Consider the following 15,700-nt stretch of genomic DNA (forward strand, 5'->3'; position numbering starts at 1 on the left):
AAGATTGTTGGATATTTTCATCAGCAGTAACAGAGGGGACAGCAGAGATCATAGATGAGGTAACAGAAAGAACTAGGTACATGGTTTGACCTCTGTATGGCAGCAGGGATGAAATGTTGATACTACAAACTACTTTCTTGTATGAGTCAGTTAATCTAGCTTCTCTGTTTTCTTAAATCATTTGTTAAATGACGTATGATGGGTCTTTAAGCTCCTAAATTCTTTTAGACTTCTTCAGTAATTTGTTTTTGTAACCACAGTGAAAAGCTACTTTTTGGCTGAAGTCACAGGCATTTGTCAACTGCTTAGCTTTGTTTAACGAAGATATTTAGCATTATGGTAACGAGCTTTTGGGAAATGCAGCCCTGAAAGAGCTCAGACTTTTGTTTTTCTTCCTCTTACATTTGTATCAGCAACTTTTTAATTTGGGGCATTTCTGAAAGCTGGGAAGTTCCAGAAGGGTATCTGTATGTACAGATTTTATATGTTGCTTGAGAAATAGATGCCATTTGTATGTACAACCCCTTAAAATTATTTAAGAGAATTTTTGTGCAATGAGACACATCTTTTTTGTTTCACTGCAAATGGATTTTATCGTCTTGGTGCTCCCTAAGTCAGTGGTGGATAAACACTTAGCTTGCTTCTAGAAGCAGAGAGCCATGGGATAACCCCATAGCCTGCGATGGATGTCAGGTGTTTGACATATGCATTGATCTCAACCTTTGCTTCCCCTTTTTTCCTGCTTCTTTTCTTCCTGAAACCATTAAAATTGCTACTAACATATTTCTTAACTTCCCACTGTATCTCTCAGGACACTTATATGCAATGTGAGCCTGCTACACAAGGTTTGCCCTGTACTTCCCACAAAATGGGTTTTCAAAAGCGTCTGGGATCATATCCTTTGGGTATCAAATGGCCACAAATGGGACCAAGTTTTTGAACAAACTCTGCTCTCCACATCCAGAAGTCTGCAGTGTCCTACAGTACTAGGCAAAAAAATATGAACACTTGCTGAGAAACCTACAGATGGGGATCTCTTGCAAGCACTGATCTTCCAAAAGCTATATATATGTGTTTTACTTGAGCACGCTAATTATTGCAGCTCTCAAGAAATACTGGACTTCAGCTTTACTCACAGGCACTTCAGGTATCTCTAGCGCTCTTTCTTTAAAAGAAAAGCCACAGCTTTGGCAGTAAGTGGAGGGGGTTAAAAAACGAAAAGCTAGTTTCCTGCCAGTGAGTTTCCTCCTAAGGTTTTGCACTTAGCTTATAAAATCCATTTGAATCTGTAAATTACAACAGTACATTTATTTTTGGCACTTTTCAGCATTTCCTATCAGCCAGGAAGCAACACAGATTGATAAGAAACCTCTACTCAACACAGTTTTACCTGCAACATCTTTGCAAACTTCAACTCATGTTTCCTCCCTTGCTTCACTGGACTTCACTGCTGACCACAGAGCTCTGGAGGGCATAATGTTCTCCACTGTGATGCTGCCTCCTCTTACCATGGATCCTGTGTCAAATCCTGACGTTTCTCCTCAAGTGTCTCCTGTCCACCTCGTTAAACCTGCCCAGGAAATTTCAATTCAAGACGCAGTGAGAGTGTTCTGTGAAAATGAGAAGATTGTCCTTGTCATCCAGAAGAGATTCTTACAGCAGGAATCTATCCCAGAAACCTCCCTGTACCTGGGGGAGCCTCACTGCAATGTGAGCTTCAGCAATGGCTCTCACGTTGCACTGCAGACGAACTGGAGTGACTGTGGCACTGAAGTTGAGACTGTAAGTCCCCTGAGCCGGTGAATTTGAAGAAGCTCCAAAGCATTTTTTGTTGGTCTTGGGGTGGGGCGAGGAGGGTGGCAATGGCATATCCTTATCTAGGAGTACAGTCTATTAGTTGCTGAAATGCTGGACAAAAAATTTTCTTTGGAGAAAAAAAATCTCTTCCTGTGAGCAGAAAGTTACCTTGCTGTTTGGGCAGGAGGGAAAACAAGAAAGAGAAGGGAAATCTTTGGGGTTTCTCCAAACTGAGAGTCACTTCATATGTCCCTCTGGGCTTCCTCTGCAGCTGTCAGAAGCTTGTATTTTCTTAAAAGAAATTTAATTATCATATTTAGGCAAATACACCAATTGCTACCACTGATGAGGACAGAGAGTGATGACTGTCTCCTTGGATCCCAAACCAAAGGCTATGCTCAGGCCATGCCAAAGTACAGAAATTCCCTTGTGGAGCAGACTGAGGAAGAGGAGGAAGGCTGGTGGATTTTCATTGTCTTGTTGTACTGCAAATAAGATACTAGAGATTAAATATGTTTGATTTTTGCAGCCAGGAGAATGGAGAATTCCTGATCACTTGAAGCTGCTAAACCTGTAGCTCTGTTATATCCCTAGATAAACTGATGTTCACAAGTTGTGCTTTCTTCTTTCTGTGTTCCAGAACACGACTGATACCATAGTGAAAACTGTCCTTTGGAATGAGATTTCTGCTCAAGGAGTAATCCACCATTTAAAGGTTGCCAGTCTCATTCACTGTGTCTTTCAAAATGAACTCTTGACTTCCTTTGGGTACATCGCAGAGGGGTAAGTAACAACTCTCCCTGCTTTTGAACCCTGCTGTGTGGCTGAGTGCTGCAGCATTGCAGAAATCCTTGGGGACCTCAGCTGTATCCAGCAATAGGACTTGCTTGCCATCCTGCAAGTCCTGAGCTCAGATGGTCGCTGCTATGTGCTTCTCTTCTGCTCCATGTAACGTGTCAATGGATCCAACAGCCAACAAGCTTGGCCATTGCCTGGCTAAAACAAAGATGAAACTAAACTTTTGGGATCTACTGATACAGGTTCAGGAGCAAGAATTCCTGACTTGTCTTTGCTTTCCTGGGCAATCACATGTGGCAATAACAGTATTTTCCTACTTTTGGAGCATGTGTCTTTTCAACTGATGTAGGCATGCAGACTGCTAAGTTAGTGCTGAGGATGGCAATTTTCAACACCCACAAATCCTTATTTGATCAACTTGGGAAAAAAAGAGAAGTAATGCAAATACTTTATGGAAGGCCCCATCTTCAAGGAAGATGGAATCAAATCCATTATTCACAGAAAGTCAAACCCATGCTCACAGAAAAGGTGCTCTGCTAGTCAATGTTGTCCCTTCATACAAGTCCACCTCCTCTCTCTTGCCTATTACCATGCTTAAGCGATCATCACCAAATCTACTGTCTGTTTCCTAACCCTCCAGACATTGTATTTTCTTTTCTATCCCCCCTGCAAAGTCTTTGTCAGGCCCCTTCTCTCTGACTTCTTTAATTTCCTCATGTTCCTCAATTACTGTTCAATTTGTCCCTTCTTAATTTTTTGACACTTCTCCACAAAGCTTTTACTCTCCTTATTTTGAACTTAAAGAACTTAAAGACAGCTCCTCTCAAATATCTCTCTCGGCTATGTTTGTATTGCCAAGACCTTCCACCCTTCAGATTTTCCCACTTATGTTTTCCTGCTTCCTACCTTTCCAATTAAAAGCTTGATGCATTTTCACCCTTTTCTCTTAAACAGTGTCCTAACATCCAGGACGGCAGTTAACTCTTGACTGCTTAAATCTGCAAGAGGTGGAGAAAGAGACACTGATTGATAAAAACACGTTATCAAATTTGTGGTTTTTAAAGGAGGTTAATTGTTATTTCAGACTTTACACCACCTTTGAGGATTTGCATGGATCTGGACACTTCAGAACAGAAATGCAGCTGTTTTTTGGAAATTCCCCAATACCAAAAAATTTCAGTGTCTCTGCCAGTGACGATGTACTGATTGAAGTGGGGATCCAGAGAGCGGACAGCAAGCTTAAGGTGGTCCTCACTGACTGCTGGGCAACTCCAACTAATAATTCAGTGGATCCCCTTTCATTTGCTTTTATCAGTAACAGGTACAGAAATGACACTTGCAAATAGCGTGTGCCATACATTAGATCTTCCAGGGGCGGTGATTACTATTGTGATATATTTTAAATGACTTTTGTGTGTGTTCCCATAATTTGTATGAATTATCCCTTACTGTTCTTACTGGTCACACCTTCTTTGAATGAGGAAGGTAGGTATGAAAAGAAAATATTTACAAAGAGTAATGTGGTAGCTGTTTGAGTTTGGTTGTCTTCCCCATAGTTTCTTGAAGGAATTGTACTTCTGACCCAAAGAAATAGGTAGTTTTGGCAGTCAATAGTGAAAGAGTATTTGAAAAGTGTTTGCTTTACCTATTTCTCTGTGATTCAGCTTTACCAAAAGCTCATAGGCTCCACACATAGCCCATTCTTATGTGTCATGACTCACACACAATATTAATGCAGCCTCTGGTAAAAGAGGAGGTTTATGCCTGTCTGGATTCTTCATTCTACTCCCATGTTGTGTTATATTCCTTGGCCTCACCTGCCATTTTAAAATACAGCATAGTCCTTTCGCTCAGTAATAAAAGGTATTCCTTTTAATATGATGTTCTTTCAATTTGTGTTTGGTGAAGCCAAGTTTAAACTCTTATTTCCACCACTCTTTTCCTTCTTTTCCCACCCTCTAACCACTTCTTGAATCTCCTATTCTATTTGGTTACTGTGAGAATAAAGCAGCAAATTGCCCCTTGTCACCCCTGCACTGCTGGACAGTTGCTTCATGGAGGGTCTGTCTGTGGCTTTCTAAAGGAGCCTTACAGCCTGAGTTATGTGCTATAACCTTCCATAGCCCTCACTGCTATGTTTTATTCTCTTTCTTTTCAGCTGTCCCATCCCAAATACATATACCACACTGCTAGAGAACGGGAATTCAAGCAAAGCACAGTTTAAGATGAAAGTTTTTTCCTTTGTCAACAATTCTGTCGTTTACTTACACTGCAAAATTCGTATTTGTATGGAGAAACCAGGAAGTACCTGCAGGACAGTAAGTGTTTTACTCCACTATGCTATTTTTCTCCAGCCTGCCATATGTAGTCCTGCTATGGAATTGAAGGAGTAATGTTTCCAGACAGGGTTTAAAGTAGTTCTTGAAGTTTACCTTCATTCTCTGCTGAGAGCAGGGGAAGAGCTACAATCATATGGATGTGTCCATTTTTTTTCCTGTGCCTCATCCTTTTATTTGAAAGCATGAAGCTTGCACAGAAATGGGGACATCAAAGTTGGGGAACCTGAGAAATGAACTTTTTGCCCCTGCCTAGTAGTGGCCAGAAGACAATTAATAGATGTTACAATGAGACAGGCTGTTCAGAAACGTGTTAGCTCAGATGGATGTGTTACAAAAAAGTGAGAACCCATATTGTCACTGTCAGCAGAAAAGTCTGAGTAAACTTATTTGCCATGCTTTTATGTCCTTTTTTTTTTTTTTTTTTATCCCTAGAGATCTGCTTATCCAGTTGAGAGTTTAGGTGCCAGGAAAGGAAGCTCAGTGGCATTAAGTTTCCAGGGCTGTGACTCTAATAGAGTTTATTATGGCTTTCTAAAACCCTATTGCTTTTAAAGCAATTAACCAAGCAATGTTCTGGTAACAACTTGAGTTTCTAATTGTCTGTGCTCCAAAGCATTGCTTTGTTTCTTTTTACTTCTAAATAAGTGATACACACTGCTTCATCTAAAATGTGTTGCTGCCATAGAAATAAGAAATAAACAGGTTTTGCTGATGTGTTTTTTTTCCCCTTTATAACAGACATACAGGAATTCTCTTGTCCCTCTTCCAGCTTTCCTGGCTCTTTTTCTATCAAGGATGTTTTCATTAGCAGTTTGGTGTTCCTCCATTGTTTAACACTTTCCTCTAGCTCTAAATAACTCAGTTTAAGCCCATTATAGAGCAAATGATCTCTTCCTAAAAGATTAAAAATGGCTAGCAGAGGATACTTATTTCCTTTCTTAAAGTATAAAGCTTCCTCCAGATGAAAAAAAAAAAATAGGGACAGGAAACACGACTGGCAGATGGAAAGGTGTCTCCAGCTTTCACAGCTGAATTTGTGTGTTAAAAACCAGTGTTTCAGCCAGCCTCCCATGGAGGAGGTGGTGGCCTCCCAAAGTTCACTGTGTGTCCTGAACAGCTGTGGAAGGACGTGGTGGTAGGTGCAAGATGGGGAAATAAGAAGGATGGACAGGACAGGAACTGTGTGGGCTGGTATGGATGCTGTCAGGAATCAAACAGTTGCTTTCCTGGGAGCTGTTTGGTTTGCTATTAGAGCAGGGTTTAGCTGTATTGATTAGAGTTTAGGAATATGGTTAACTAAAGGACTGGCTTTGGTCTGAGTTATGGGGGGCTGTGATGGGGTAATTCTGCTAGCCCCAGATGAGGTTTGACTGACATTGACATCTACAGTAAACAAGACACAGCAGAGTTAGTCAGTGAAGCCCTCTTATTTCATATATTTTATATTATTCATATATATAAATATATATATAAGTTATATTGCTCTTTCTCCTATACAAAATATACCCCCTATCAAAAGTTAGTGAATCCAGTATCTTAGATGAACACGTTATGCAGAGAAGACAAGTATTAGGCACATCTACAAAGGATGTCAATGGCTTTTACAAAGAAGAGAGATGGTGCTGCAGGAGGTGCGAAGATCAAGGAAAATTGGAACAAAAGCAGAATATGTTTGAAAATAACATGAGATGGCTGGGAGAGTAACCAGGGTCTGGGATCTGATCATCTGATCTATCTGCTACTCTGGAGAATACTGACTTGCTTCAGGGCAGATTTGCTTCAGCTCTTTGCCCACAACATTGAGATTGACATCGTGTATTATTTCTTCTTACCCAGCATTTTCATTCCATGTTTTCTTGGCAGAAAAGAGTAAGGTGCTCTGAAGTTTGGAGTGAAAAAAAAAAATAGGCTAGGGAATAACGTAGTAAGAAATGAGTAAAAAACATGACTTTGAATGAGAAAACGAGTGACATACCACTACCATACTTATGTTTGGTGGAATGTGACTGCTCCACAGCCATGTGGAAACAAAAAATCATTGACATGAAGGGAACAGCAGTGTAACTATATTCTCTAATGGACCCACCTAACTGGGACAGCTGTTTGAGGGTAGGCCAAAGATGCAGCTATAATACATGGGTATTATTCTGTGGGCTGACCCAGCTAAAGACACTGTTGCTGACAGTGGATTGTAGAGGCTTTTCTGTGTAACCAGGCTGGCAACACTGGTGAGATATTCTTGTGTAGACAAGCTGGTGAGACACCTTTGCATTTTCCTGCTTTCTCTTGCCTATTGTAGTACTGCAGCTTCTCTGGTTTTATGTTCACTTCCAGGAGAGCACAGTATCTTTTGAATAACCTCAACAGGATACAGTTCCCATCAGAGACCTTTAGGTTGCAATTTAAAACAGAAAGGTAGCAAACAAATTGAACGGTGCTACAGAAGAAGTGTACAGACGTGTGCTGTATATTCTGCAAGTGCTGCTCACTTGTAATACATAATCCCCAGCAGGGCTTTCTAACTAGTAGTTCCTGGATTAGTAGCTCCGAGGTCACTGAAGAGTTATGTGTTGCTTCAAAATGACATGCAGCTTGGCAGGGGCTGAAAGTTGCTGCTGCTTTTGCTGGTGCTGGTTGTAGTACCTGCTGTGCCTGCTGCGGACAGCAGAAACATCCAAAACTGTTTTCAAACCTCTGGCTTATAGAACTGGTGAGAAGATTATTCTCCTACAGTTTCCTCTAAAAAACCCAGAAACTTAATGAAAAGAAAGATTGTGTGTGTGAAATGTGCGTTCACAGCAGTGTTTTCCAGTGTGACTAATTACAGATTTTATATTTATGTTTCCCTAATGTCGCTTCTTTTGAACTTCCATTTGGTGCTCGTTTCAGTTTAACAAAGCGTAACATTAAGAAACAAAAACCCCAATTCACATACTCAGCAGAAGGCTTTGTATTTTTAATTAGTAAGCCATATTACTTGTTGGAGTTTGAATTGATTGTTGCAGAGATGCCATGCAGCTCGATCCATGAGGACTGGTGAAACCATCGCTATGCACAGAACATCCTGGGGCCCCCTGTGTAAATCGGCTGGTGAGTTATGATATGAATAGAGGCTTACAAAAAGGGGACACAGAGTAATCACCATTTTAAGATTTTTTTTTTAAGATTTTCCTGACAAAGGAAACTGAAGACTTGTGATACAAGGTTTTCGTACCCCTCTGCATATTTTTCTGAGGAGTGTTCTTACTGAAGCTGTGTGGAAGTGTGGAAAAGCAGGTGCCCTCCTGAGTGAAGTGACTGTCAGATTGTCAAGGCAATGTAGAAAGGGAGGGGATTCAGTGCTTTGTGTAGCTATTTGCACAGGGTGGCAAGTGCAACAGCCACAAAATCAGACGGTTACTGCAATTGTAAAGTATCAAAGCAGCTTGAATCTTTTAGTCCGCAATCAGTTTTTCAAGTGTTTACACTGTTGTTAGACCACAATTATATTGAACTCTGAAGTCCAAAATCAGAGGAGGTAAGAGATTGCATTTCCTTGGACTTCCTGGTGTTGACCTTATTAGTACCCTGAGGAAAGGTGGCAGAGCACAGCTGATGCACAGCACACTGGTTAACTTGGTGGAGTGGTACAGTGCAAGTTAATAGAGAATAAACACCAGCACTGTGTGCAAGCAAGGTCTAATTTTTTATGCAACTGCCTCTTCTGCTTTTACCCCTGCTGATGTTTACAAGGGCAGCTATGGCCTCTAACATCTTCAGTCATTTGGCCTCCTCAAGCCATTTGCATTCATACCTTATTAGTGCAAAACAGTCATTGGGAGTATTTGTACACACCAGCATAAGAGTTTTAATACTAGGCTACTGTGAATAGACAGAAGTCACCACCTTTCATCCTGCTGGTTGCCTCTTTTGCCAGTCACTGTTCCAGACTGTGAAGATAAGTTAATGATGGACTGTTAGTTGGTTCATGGTATTTTTTTCTCCTCTGCTCTGATGGTCACAATATTCTTTTGGACCTAGAAACTGTCTTTGACTTAGCATATTGTATTTTTCTCCCATTATATGCAAGTGCTAGTCTGTTAGAATAGGCCACAGGCCTTCAGTGTTCATTTCTGAATTAGTTTTGTGTTTTGTTTTGGTGTTGGCCCTGGATGTTACATGGCTTCGATATTGCATACCTCTATGGCTGCCAACGGTGCCCTTTAGCCAAAGATCTTGTCACTAATTACAGGCAGGTATGCATTAGTGTTTGCCTTCTGTGCATCTCAGGTGCTGCACAAGTACTTGGATAAATAAGTGCTGTCCTGAAAATTTATGCAGACAAATAGATGTTTTTGTAGTGCATCAAGCATTTGCAGGAATGATTTAGAACTGTGCAAGAGTACATGTGCAAACGAGAACAGAGGCATAATGTTAAAGGGGGAGGAGGTTCTGCTTGCAGACTTGGACAAGTACATGAAAGTGTACTTGGAAAAGTACATGGAAGTGTACTTGGACAAGTACACTACACATGCACCAGGCAAACACGTTCTGTCAATGGTCAGTGGAGCCGAGGGAGACAGTTGGCAACAAGGGGCTTGTCTGTTGCCCACACGTAGGCATTTAGTGTTCAGGACCCATGGTGCCCCATTCTTTCCTTCCCCTCATTGTCCAGGTGCTATTCCAAAAGACCAACGTTCTCCTGCAGGTCCTGTGCCATGTCTGCCAGACCTGTGCAGACACTGTAAATGCCCTCAGGCTTCTCAGGTGGCACTAGATGCCAGTGCTCTGACTACAGAGTTGAGTCTATGGTGACCGCCTCAGTGTGACTCACCTGCCCCCACTAACTGCACCAGCAAGGTCTCTGCTGACTGGAGTGGGAGCTTAGAGACCCAGCACACATGGAGAATCCTTCCCTAAAGACTTTGTGTTTAGATAAGTGTTACATATGAGATAAAAGCAAAATAAATGGCTTCTAATAATCATAGATGAATGGGGGCAGGATTAAGATGGGGGAATACTTCACCTCTAGGGCCATTCTGAAAGTAAGGGAGCATTTCAAAAAGTCACCAGTGTTTATCCTTTAATTCTTATTTTAACAGGAAAATGCAGAGTCAAAGTCCAGAGCCACATCACCCTCGTGTATGCAGGGACTCTACACTTGTATGTAAGAAGGGAACTTGGATTGTGGATCACAGACCTTTCCATGAGAATGGCCCTCCACAAAAGGCTGATCAGCTTCTGTATCACAGTTTCACATCTCTGTGCTTCAACATGCACATTGGCTAATTTGTAGGCAGGGTTGGTTTCTTACCCCGGGAAAAGATTTAGAAATTTCAAAGCTTTTTTCTTTCACCTTTCTTTTTTTTTTTTTTTTTTTTTTAGTATCTGATTTGAAGAGAGAGAAGGAGACTGGCATGGGAGTTGGATACATCATCTTCATTGCCTTTGCTGTGTGTGGTTTTGTGCTGGGAGTTGTGAGCCTTCTCATTTTCCAGTACCAGCGAAAGACAAGAAGATACAACTTCAGAATCAAGTCTGACAACTTCAGCTACCAAGTGTTCTACAATTAGTGATCTCCACGTTACCAGATGTAAGTACTCAATTGGGATCAGTTACTTTTTTTAGCTGATTAGCTCTTCCTGAAATGCTTAAATACTTGCAGATGGACATTGTCTGTTTAAGGGTATTCGAACCTCCTGTCCTGTTCACTGTGGGTGAAGGTCATAAATCTAAGAATGAAATTCCAGCTATTCTTGCCTGTTTTCAAATGCTGCAGACTACAGAAGAAGAAGACAGCCTTCTTTTTCTCATATTCCTTTGTGGCTTTGGCCTCAGTTAGTGTTAATATAATTAGTATAATTAGATTAGTATAATAAAGGAGAGAAACTTAACCTCTCTCTATATAAATCTGTTTCAGAAGATAATTTGTTTCAGAAGTTATCCCTTTCTGCAGAAGCCTGGGTTTAATTTTCTCTTGGGAGGTGGTGTGTTTTTCAGGAAAATAGTAGGATGTTAGACATAAACAGCTTTAAATATTGATAATGCGTAAGCAGTGCTTACAAGTGCCTGCAGACAGTCTGAAAAGACAGCTCCGAGGAGTGTGAGTCGCTACAACATGTTCTGCATCTGCAACTTGAGAATTTAATACTCTTCCAGAATGCCATTGGATTCAACACTTTTTCTGTAAAATTAGTGTGTTCTAGCTGCTCACCACCATTTTTATGTTTGTCCCTTTAAGAGGAGGAGAGATGGGTGAGAAAGCTGGCTTGCTGAAAAAGAATACCTAACATTGCTTCACAGCTTAAGGATGTTTACTTCAGATCTGATCCAATTCTGTTTATGGGAACAGGCTCATTTGACATTGTTACCGGAGTTAGTAACTCTTTCCTGATGGAGTCCTCCCACATGACAATGCAGCTACCATGACCACAGTAAATTCACTAGATTTCTCATTATGTTATTTGCAGATAATGTATTTGCTTCACTAAGTACCATAATTCTTAACGTATATCACAGAGAAGAGACAGGGAAGACTGCATCCCATCTGTCCGCTTGTAAAGTCTTGACTAGTTACTATTAGCTGTATCTCCCCTAGTCTTACATGATAGAGACCACCCTCTGTAGTCTTCTATGGGCAGCCCCTGAGAGATCACTGTAGGTGAGGGTGATGCTCTGATCGCTTCCCCAGCAATGGGGAGGGTTGCCTGTCAACACCCCAAAGTGAAGGTACTTGGGACTCCTTGGTACATCTCCAGCAGCTGCACGGTTCCATCCGTGGTGCAGGTCCCACGAGGGAGCCATCACACAGTGTGAAGGGCATATCTAGGTCCATTATATCAAAACCTATATAAGAAGCCTTTGAGTCTTTCTGCAGAGAGAAGAATGGCCTGTCTTCATTCATCATTCTGCTCTCATGAGTGATCACGGGTGATTGCAATATTTGAAAGTAAAGGGAATTCTGGAGTTCTGCAATGTGGTCATAGCATAAAGGATATTGTTGGGCTCAAAATGCTTATACATAATCAGCATGTTCAAGTCTCAGCTAATGGCTCCTTTTAGATGCTGGAAGTACTCAACTCTTTCCTGTGTATTTACTTTCTTTGGAATGTAGTTGATTATCTTTCTCGATCATGATTAGTTTGTCCTTTATTTTTTCTAGTTGGATCATGTCTCATCTCATGGCGAACTGAAGCTTGTCTTCACTCAGAATTTGGTTTTCATTACCCTTCAGAATGGTGATCATGACTGGTTGCAATACTGAGTCTTCAAATTAATGTCACATAAAAAAGGCTTCAAAGGCTTCTGTAAAGACTGTTTTTTTTTTTTTTTAATTTGCTCTTTCCCTACTGTCCTAAGAACTATTTGTAACTGCAGTTCCAGGTTGAAGTGAATTTTGGCAGTTTTTTTCTGTGGATAAAATAGAAGGGAAAAAAAAGAAAGACTTCATGGTTCTTTATTCAAGTTTCAACATTTAGCTCTCCCACTGTGCCGAGTTGCTATGTGCCCATCTTAGCATCACTTGTGCCACTACTATTGACAAGCTACGTGTTTCTAGAAATACTCCAGGAAGTAAATCAGCAAACCCCTCGAGAGATCTCCTTTTCAGTTTGTAATTCCCTGTTTACTTAAGGTGAGGTTGAAACTTTGAGCTGCAGCAATGTTGAAGACCTATTTGTGCAACGCCCTAAGTATACAGAAGCTGGAGGACAAGTATTGGATTTGTCACCAAATAAATAAAAGGCACTGTGAATCTGTGATTTAACCTGCTTAGAGTGTTATTCACATGAGTTTTGAGATTTGATGGTAAATTCTTTAATCGACAAGGACTCAGTGGAGAGACAAAAAAAAAATGGCAAAAAGAAATTATTTTTGCTACTGGTAGCCCACGTTTTTTCCAGATAAGTCAATTAGTACCTATGTATTCTGTTTAATTAGACTACAATGATTGTGCAGTCAGGCCACGGAGTGTGCTGCTGACCGAAGCGAGAGCACTCCAATTGCAACAGAGTAGTTATAAATTTGAGCTGAATTTTGCCTGGCTGCAAGACCCTACCGTTAATGCAGCAGCGAAGGTTTAGCTTACAAGCTCTATTGGATACAACAACAGTCTGTTCAACTGGGTAAACTGGAACAAAAATATTTTCTGCACAATAAGCATCTCCTGCAGGACTCTTTCTTCACTCTCCTGCCCCAAACTTCCACCTCAGTGAGTGTGTTAAAAGACAGGAGGGTGATGTGATAACTTGTTGCCAGCAACTCTTGGTTCTGATTGCTGTGTGCACTCCTCCTTGAATGGCGACAGAGTCTGCTGTATCTGCGTCACATGTAATTCAGTAATTTACAGTCAATAAGCTGATTACTCTTTAAACTTAGTGGACACCATTATAAATAACTCTTCAGTGAAAATTTGTCTTTAAGTTGAACTTACAAATGCTCTCAGTAGCCATAGCATTTAGGTACTAATTTTTTTTGGTACAGAATAACATTGAAAAGCTGCTTCTTTATCCCCTAGTCCCATCTCTATTAGGAATAAGATTACTAGGTAAAGAACTTCTACATTTTGCAAAAGGTCATACTGATTGATCTTTTAAATATGTAAATACATTTCAAATAATCCTTTGTATTCTGGTTTTTCTTCAAGTGAGTCTATAAGGAGTAAAAATCTTTGACTTTTCCTTGCTGAAATATCGGTTGCCAGATCCTAATATAAAAAAGATCCATTTGGTTGCAATTTATTAGTAAAACTGCAAATTATCTTTGCAATCTTAGAGTCTGATGAACATAAGCATTAGCTTTTTATTCTGTAGAAGTCTCTTAACTTTGGCTCAGTGTGCTCTCAAGTATATGTGTTTGTCTTCTGCATACACTGAAAAGATAAGCTATTTTACTATAAATATTTTCCTAGTTTTTAGTACTCACAATCCTTAGCTACTTGAAAGTGACAGGACTAGAGATATGCCTGTTGATTTCAGTGGAGCTATACCATTTACAAAAGCCGAGCACTAGTATTCAGGATGAAATGCAAAACGGCAGCTTGTATTTAATACCTTGCATGCTTAGCAGAAACTGCTGTTGGGATTATCTGAGTCTGTTTAGCAGAGTTTTGGTGTCCTAATAAAAGCATTCTTGTAACTTATTGTTGACGTTTGTGCTGTTATATTTTCATTCTATGATTTAGTCACAGGCATTAAGATGTGCATTGTGTGGATGTGGCAGCTTCTGAAGAACTGTTCAAGTATTAGTATAATGTTCAAACATCACTCAAAACACAGTACTTGACTTTATCCAAACACCAATGGACTGCAATTACCAACAACTATGTATGTACACTTACTATGTACACTTACTAAGGATCTCTTTCCTCAACATTACAAAGGGCAAACATATTTTTAGTTTCATGCTTTGTGGCAAAGGCAACCAAAAGAGTATTTAACATTCCCAGTCCAATTGCAACAATCTGGTGATGCGATCTGAAACTAGTGTCACAGGGGCCTCCATGGGCGTTTGATTTGTACAGTTCTGACAGCTGCTCCAGCTGTTCGTGCTGAGGCACAGAACAGATTGTTCGGTTGAAGTATCACAGAATCACAAAATGGTTGGGATTGGAAGGGATCTTTAAAGATCATTTAGTCCAACCCCCCAGCCAAGGGCAGGGACACCTTCCACTAGATAAGGTTGCTCAAAGCCCCACCCAACCTGGCCTTAAACACTTCCAATGATGAGGTATCCACAACTTCTCTGGGCAGCCTGGTTCAGTGGTTCACCACTCTGATTGTACAAAATTTCTACCTTATAGGCAAGCTAAATCAATCCTCTTTCAGTTTAAAACCATTGTGCCTTGTCCTGTCACTACAGGCTTTGGTAAAAAGTCTCTCTCCCTATTCCTTATAAGCTCCTTTACATATTGAAAGGTTGTAATAATGTATTTCCAGAGCCTTCTGTTCTCCAGGCTGAACAATCCCAACTCTCTCAGCCTGTCCTCACAGCAGAGGTGTTCCAGCCCTCTGATCATTTTTGTGGCCTCCTCTGGCCCCTCTCCAACAGGTCCATGTCTTTCCTGCACTGAGGGCTTCAGAGCTGGAGGCAGGACGCCAGGCTGGGTCTCACCAGAGCAGAGTAGATGGACAGAATCACCTCCCGCAACCTGCTGGCCACGCTTCTTTCAATGCAGCCCAGGATACAACTGGCTTTCTAGGCTGCAAGCACTAGTTGCCAGCTCATATCCAATTTTTTATCTGGGATAAAAAATATTTTTTATCTGGGATAAAAAATATCCCCAATAATAAGTATCCCCGAGTCCTTCTTGTCAGGGCTTCTCTCAATCCCTTTGTCTCCCAGTCTGTACTGATACTGGGGATTGTCCCAACCCAGGTGCAGGACCTTTCACTTGCCCTTATTTGGAATTCATGATGTTCGCATGGACCCACTGCTCAAGCCTGTCAAGGTTCCTTCTGATGGCAACACTTCCCTCCAGTGAATCAACTGCACCACTCAGCTTGGTGCCATCTGCAAACTTGCTGAGGGAGCCATCAGTCCCTCTACCTATACCACTGGTGAAGTAATTTAATGGTATTTGTCCCAGTACTGACCCTTGGGAGACACTATTTGTTACTGGCTTACACTCAGACATTAAGCCACTGACTGTAACTCGTTGGACACAGCCATCCAGCCAATTCCTTATCCTTTTGACAGTCCACCTGTCAAACCCGTATCTCACCAGTTTAGTAGCAAGAATATTGTGAGGGACTGTATCAAAGACCTTACAAAAGTCCAGGTAGATGCTA

The 15,700-nt window shown here is 41.0% G+C and overlaps 1 protein-coding gene across 4 annotated transcripts in view; it reads left to right on the forward strand.

Moving 5' to 3' along the window:
• Positions 1-14,052, forward strand: part of UMODL1 (uromodulin like 1) — a 75,670-nt gene extending 61,618 nt beyond the window's left edge. For all 4 annotated transcript variants that reach the window (XM_065068535.1, XM_065068544.1, XM_065068538.1 and 1 more), the window contains 7 exons: positions 1,328-1,782; positions 2,438-2,580; positions 3,680-3,916; positions 4,754-4,913; positions 7,940-8,024; positions 10,299-10,506; positions 12,076-14,052. In XM_065068535.1, coding sequence (XP_064924607.1) covers positions 1,328-1,782; positions 2,438-2,580; positions 3,680-3,916; positions 4,754-4,913; positions 7,940-8,024; positions 10,299-10,486 — 1,268 coding nt within the window. In that variant the 3' untranslated portion in view covers positions 10,487-10,506; positions 12,076-14,052. The remainder of the gene's footprint in view (positions 1-1,327; positions 1,783-2,437; positions 2,581-3,679; positions 3,917-4,753; positions 4,914-7,939; positions 8,025-10,298; positions 10,507-12,075) is intronic.
• The last annotated feature ends 1,648 nt before the right edge of the window (positions 14,053-15,700 follow it).

The sequence above is a fragment of the Columba livia genome, chromosome 1 (assembly GCF_036013475.1).
Source record: "Columba livia isolate bColLiv1 breed racing homer chromosome 1, bColLiv1.pat.W.v2, whole genome shotgun sequence".
Classification (NCBI taxonomy): Eukaryota; Metazoa; Chordata; class Aves; order Columbiformes; family Columbidae; genus Columba; species Columba livia.